We start from the raw sequence: 6,899 nt of genomic DNA on the forward strand, positions 1-6,899 counted from the left end.
TCCATGTACAGCGTGCGTGCATGTGTGTTTGTCGAGTCAAATTCCTGTGAGCATATGGCAGAGTGATACAGGTTTTCACAAGTACACAAAGCCAGCTGTCCGTCCATCCCCCAGGTACACGGCTCTAATTCTGCCAAGTCATTTACATCGAGCTTCTGCACAAAAACTATTTCCTGCCCACTCTCCATCCAACATCCACATCACAGGCCTACAGGGTGCATAGATATGTGCACGTAATGCGCTGAGAGCTCGCCTAATGGCCCAGCGGGCTTATTGCAAGCCGACGGCTGTCGTCGGGGTGCTTCCACTTTCCACTCTTTATCCCTTTAAATGAGCACTACCCCAGACAGGAGTGGGCAGAGGCTAAAGACAGTAAATAACACTGAGAAATCCCATCCTAATACATCTTCCCCGGCATTACAAAGCACAAAGACTGCATGTTGTCATCGTTTGTCTAATCTCCAGCCAAATCAAAGCTAGAGTCCATAAATTGGCACTGGACACTCCGCTCAACTACTGCGAATTGTCTGCTCTTCCCATATTCATAATCTGAAAATGAACCTTTTATTTATGTTTTCTGGCAGCTCCAGCTTTAACTCCCACAATACCCACTTAAGCCTTGCACTGGGAACGATGCTGCCTGCAGCTGTGGAACGTCATGTACATAGCAACCTCTGGTGGCTCTGTGGAGAACTTTACTTCAAGTGCCTGAATTCTAAAGCTGTAAAAGCAGAAATGGGTTCATGTAATAGCAGCTGTAAAATAGAAATGTGTAGAGCCTGAAGGTTTCCAGCAGCTAATAGCTGACAGATTTCTCCAAAAGGAAATCCTTATCTGACAATCTCATCCTCTTAAGTGCTTTCAGCAGACTCGTGAGTTTGGTACTAATGTTATTGTTCTGTTACACAATAAAACAAAAAAAAGACAAAGAATAAGAAAAACATGGCTAATGTTTTCGTGGTATCCAGACCAGATTTTCGCTTTTAAAGAAAGACCAGGGATGATTAGTGTGTTTGTGTGTGTGTGAATGGGCGCCTGTGTTTTCAGTTATTGACGAGGTGTGCAGCCGGTCTAAATGAGAAGTTCTGTTCATTACTTCGGGGTGATGTAAAGCCATTCACAGGTGTGACAACCAGAACCATGAACTGGTGAGTTTTAGTAAGGCAGCCTGCCGTTTCTTTGCACACACACAACACACGCACACCCACACACAGATTGCTTCCATGTACCCTGAACAAACATAAGAGAGGCATTAGGTCTGTTATTGTTTGCCTTTGCTGGGTGACTGCGGTGCTCCAAAGGAGTAACGCTCACACAGTACACTAAAGCAGAACTGACAAGGTGGTACAGAGGACTCAGTGTGTGTATATGTGTGTGTGTGTGACTAGGTAAAACTGTTCCAGGTTGCCCAACAGGCAAACTGCGAGTCTCTCCGCTGTCACAAACACATGAGAAAAGCATCGCATCAAATATGTCACTTTTATTTGACACATCCACCAACATAAATTAACATGCCATATAATTGGCAGCAATATAGAGTGTGATTTCTTAAAAAACAAAACGTTTAAACAAGACAAACATTAAAACATGATGTAAGGGTTTCCAGCCTCGCTACAAAAAAACAGTCAACACATGACCAAATGAAAAGACATCATTCTTCAAAGAAACCCAACAATTATTTTTATAATAAATGAAAAAAAAAAGTGACTTTCATGGTGACGGATAAATGGTCCAAGGCATTCTCTTCTCATCAACAGCAACAGCTGCCATTCAGGCACAGAACTACAAAAACTTTCCCCTCAAACTGGACCACAGATCAGTGCCAAGGAGCTTCTTTTTTATTTTTTACTCATGAGATGTTCCAGATAGCAGGGCCATGTTATGATGTTGTGTTGTGTTTCAATAGTGTACAGTGTTTCTTTCCTCTCGAATCTCAATAGTCTCTTCTAATTCCTAGCATTATTCTCCCAACAACAAAGACACTAGAAACTGAAGAGTGTTGAAGTTTTGCCTACAGTTCATGCGTCTTCTCAGTCTGTATGTGAAGGTGTTCCTCGTCCTCCCGAAATGAGACATGAGAAGTTGAGTGAAGAAGCTTTCTGTCTCCATCACTCATCTCCTGCTGGGAGATTTTCCTCGATCCTCTTGATAAACTTCATGCGGATTTCTGTCACATTGTCCCCTCTGAGAGTGTCTTGAGCGAATCTCACATCCACAGCCATCTGGACCTGAATCAGACACAAAAAAAGCTTACAATTCTTTGCACTCTTGGTGAAATTGCTGCAAAGCTACACAAAAAAATCAATTGACTTAAAGTTTAATTTAAATGTACAGTGATGGATGTTGACCATACCATCTCCAGGGCTCCTCTGAGGACCCCACACAGCAGGTTGGAGTAGATCAGCGTGCTGTGGTTATCCGGCAGCTCCACAAAATCTACCAGTGGGTTGTTCTCGAGAATGAGGGAGAACTCATCTCCTGCAGGGCTCCAGTTGGTCACACTGGGGGTGATTCCCAGGTACATCTTAAATGCGACCTACAGCAACCACAATACGGCGAGGAGTGAATTAGAAAAAAAGGAAACAGTGCAGGATTTCTCAGTTAGATTTAGCTGAACAGCCTGATCCTGTATGCACACACACCTGATGTCTGTTGCTTCTGTTCTTCCGCAGCACTTTGTCCCTGTGATGTCGGCATACTTTCTCACGCATGCACAAATCAAAGCTCACCCAGGCTTGTGAAACTGAAGTCACAGCAATGAAAATGTTCAGTGACACTGGGTGTTTTTTTAAAATATGTAAAATGGTTTGACTTTGCCAGTATTTTTAGAAACACTGAAAACAGAATATTAGTTAATAACTCTACAGCTTAAGAGGTGTGAATAAATGTTGTCTTCCAAGAAAAACAAAGTCATGATCTCAAAATTCGGTTTTTGACCTCCCTCATATACTATATATTTTATTGACCAATGACTGAGGTGGTCAGAGTTTAACTACAGGTCACATGATATCCTCGGGCAAGGCTATCAAGGCACCCTCCAAACCGCTGTCCCACAGTGGTCCTCCATTTACAGACACGACCCTTCTCCTCATGACCGAGAGCCAGTTCCCTGAGCTAGTGTGGGGTTACATCTGTGGAATGACTCCCCGAGCAGGCAGCAGTAACACCTTGAAAACAGCTGGAGCGCTGAACACACACTCAGGCCTGAGAGCAGCTTTCACTGTCCGCATGCATCTTTATGTCCATCAATCATGAGGGGAGTCGGACTTTTGCAAAACCAGACAAGGATATGTTACAAATCCACAGGCTGGGGATAAATACAGAGAGGAAAATGGAAGTACAACATATCCTTAGAGTAACATGATCGGCCAGGTGATTCAGTAAATAACAAGAGAGACATTAATATGTCTGCTATGGTTGTTTTAAAGCTTAACTACCAGCACCTGGGCAGTGAAACAGAGAAGGGGTATCACTGAATGTGTATCACCTTGCTGACGGATGAGATTACATTTCATTCCATATGTAAGTGAATCCTCGCCTTCTGACTATCAAGGTAACTAATCATGTCAAGCGACGTAGACTGCCATCTTGGCTTCAAGTTTAGGAGGCCGCAGACTGGGACATTTTCTGATCTACTCAGTCACAATCAGCAGTTTTCCCCAACATCCTCCCCTTCTTTCCATTATCAATTGTTGGGATGTTTTATCAACTTCTCTCGCTAATCTCTCTTTTTCTGTCATCCCTCCTTCTCCCTCTCCCTCCCATCTTTGGGAGAAGTCCACCGTCACGCTCTGATTGGCTTGGAAAAGTCCAATTACCTTAGCAATGACATCGGCTGTTTCTCGGAAATCCTGACACCTGCCGATGCTGGAGCGTGCCAGGAAGTCCTCGATCAGACGCACTCCAATGTTATAACCCCTATGAAAGAGAGAAAGAGAGGCAAGAGAAGCAGAGATAAAGTCATTCTCTCCCTTCACAGCTGAAGAAAAGTACAGAGGAAAAATTACAGTAATGAGACAGAGGACAGGTCCAAATGCTCCGAACATTTTTGGGTCACAGACTTGGCAAATGATGATAATTATGATTAGACGGTCAAGTCAATTTATCCTAACTACAGAATCTAAAGCCAACTGATGCGTCCCGTTCCTAACATGGTCTGCCTCTGACCAGTTGGCGGCCAGCAAGCGGAGTGGGCAATGCACACTCACTGCCTTCTAAGGCCAGGTAAGACAAGTCTCATCATGACTTGGCTTGGAGAGAGCTTAAGGTTGCTGCACAACCAGGAAAGCAAAGCACATCCAGTCCAAAGTCCTGTCAGCGTGACGGGATGACTTGAATTTTTGAGTTATAAACCCATCGATTTCTCTTAATCTTATTTTGTGGGAGAACGGGATCCGGCATCGCGTTCCAGACATTTTTTTTTCTCTCATAAAAAACATCAGTGTGCTCTCCTTTAAACACCCCATGTGTGCTAAGAAGCTACAAGAGCTGAGGGTAACCTCTGACACAGGAGTGTGAGAAAAGGAACCTGATTATGCCATCTCTCTGTGCCTACATACATAATGAACAGGACAGCAGTGTGAAAGTGTGAATTACAGGGAGACATTCGACAGGCTAGAAAAATCACATCACTTCTGTTCATTAATGGATAAAAAAAGATCAATTTAAACATATTGAAGCAAGCATCTCCTTTTATGTACCCAATATGGACGTGCACAGCAGGGCTGCATCCTGTAATAGTTCATGTACAATATATTCAGTATTGTAGGTTACTTCAGTATGGTCTGGTAGTGATATTTTGCTGGACATTTGAAGGTGGTATGTGACATATATTGTGACACTGAAGCCTTGCTGCTACATGCCCATAAGAAGTTCCACCAGCTTAGTTATTAAAGTGATTGGAATTGACAAGCACAAGTATCTGCTATTAGACTAGCCTACATCTAGTTTTACATTAAACCTTTTGCTGATAATGATGCATTAAATTATAAAAGTGGGTGAAAACAGATGTTTAGTGGTAAATAAAAGAGCCACACAATTAATAAAACAAAAGAAATTACATTATGATGAAATAAAATAAATCATGAACGGATATTTATTTATTTGTTTGTTTGTTTGCACCAGCAAATCTGGCACACTTGCTTGGTATCTACACTATTTCTCAAGTACAGTTGGGTGTGAACACAGCTAATGACAGTCAGTGGGGATACTTACATCTTGTCCAGTTGTTTATTGACTTCCTCGTCATTCTCGTAGTCTTTACAGAGCTGGGTGACCAGGGCCCCGTAGGTCAGGGTGAACAGCTCAGAGTTCTACAACAGAGAAAACAAGAGAATTCTCACATTATTTGTGCTGATAAAATGAAACGAATCACACTGGATTAAGGGTGTCAAACATTTAACCACTAGAATGCGGCAAAGTATTTTGTTGCAATGAATATTAATTAGCATAATAATAAAGATCCTTTAATTATCGAAAACAAAAACATATACGTACATCTACAACAACAGGTCAGGAGAAAAATGTTTCAGTTCTTCTTACATATTATAACACAAAGTTAACCTCAAGGATAAGATGAATAAAGCAGAAAGCATCTTAGTAAAATTAGTTTTAAAAAAACATTTAAATAGTAACCAGTAGCCCAGTAGTAAAAATGATAACAAGGTCATATATAACATAACATATATTTTATAACTTCACTGCCCCACTTCAGTTTGTGAAAGACCTTATATTTGGACAAAGTGTGTGTTTAAAAACCTCCATTAATTTGCCATCTAATAATCAATATATTCAATGTGGAGAGAGCTGTGAAAACATACAGGGCTACTATCTGCATCAGAACGTCTACTATTATTATCTAATGCTAAGGACAGTTCCTGGTGCTGAAATGTCTGACAACAGTAATTAAACATTTGCTTTTAAATTATTAATAAAATGCAATTTATATACACTTTAATCACCTTAATGTATAATGATATTAAGTGTTCAAACCAAAGGCTCATGTCTTCACTGCAGCTGTCAAACTGTGATGCAACTACTTTCACAATGTTAATAAAACTGCCTCATAGTTGAACATGATAACAGACCTGTAACGTTACATATGCATGTTTGATATAATTGCATATTATGTATTGCATTTGGAGAGTTATCTTAAATGTTTGCACAGCTACGGAGGCTAACTGCTTAGCTTCTGTGCTACGACGAACTACACTTCCTGTCAAAGCCAGTCGTGTTACACAATGAATGAAATACTACTTCAACTAGTTTAAATGCTCTTCATGTTACAGCCGCACTTGCCAAACAAAGATGCACGACTGTCAAGTAGCTAAGCTCGAAGAAATATAATGTAGACAGATGTTATGCTAGCTAGTAGCCTACGGTTAGCATTTTCGCTAGCTATGCTAGCTAGGTTTTGACTGATGTTAATCCTGCGGGATTCGCCTACCATCTTCTTGCTGTCTGTTGTTCGGTTGGATTGCCTGGACATTGTGGACAGTATTATAGGCTGACACAGGTGGCGACTCGATATTAATCCTTTATTTATTTGATTCTGGCTAAGCAGTTATTTCCGTAATCACCCCTTCAGTCACGCACTTCCACTCATGTCAAACCAGCTAGATTTAGACGTGCACTTCCGGTTGTGCTTCGGAATAAAATAATTATTGAGAGGAAATGTCGAGTAATACAAAAAAATATATGTTAAAAGAAGCAACGTATTTGAGAAAAGAAACTGTAAATAAAAGCAAATTACTGTTGTTATCACTTTCCTGCACAGAGTGTTCTCTTTTTAGGTTAGAAACACATTATGCGCTTTATTTTGACGACACAATAATTCTGTTTCCGGTATATTTGCTTCACTTTACTTAGTGGCTTGAGTCAGTCAGCTGTCTCACTGACTC

At 41.0% G+C, this 6,899-nt stretch overlaps 1 protein-coding gene across 1 annotated transcript; it reads right to left on the reverse strand.

The window, feature by feature from the left end:
• Positions 1-1,460: 1,460 nt before the first annotated feature.
• On the reverse strand, positions 1,461-6,608 carry trappc3 (trafficking protein particle complex subunit 3). The gene is made up of 5 exons (XM_033636426.2): positions 6,446-6,608; positions 5,215-5,312; positions 3,819-3,918; positions 2,354-2,536; positions 1,461-2,228 (listed from the first exon to the last, which is right to left on the reverse strand). The coding sequence occupies exons 1-5, from the start codon at positions 6,485-6,487 to the stop codon at positions 2,109-2,111; spliced, it is 543 nt and encodes a 180-aa protein (XP_033492317.1). The 5' UTR covers positions 6,488-6,608; the 3' UTR covers positions 1,461-2,108.
• Between the last annotated feature and the right edge of the window lie 291 nt (positions 6,609-6,899).

Source organism: Epinephelus lanceolatus, chromosome 16 (assembly GCF_041903045.1).
Source record: "Epinephelus lanceolatus isolate andai-2023 chromosome 16, ASM4190304v1, whole genome shotgun sequence".
NCBI lineage: Eukaryota > Metazoa > Chordata > Actinopteri > Perciformes > Serranidae > Epinephelus > Epinephelus lanceolatus.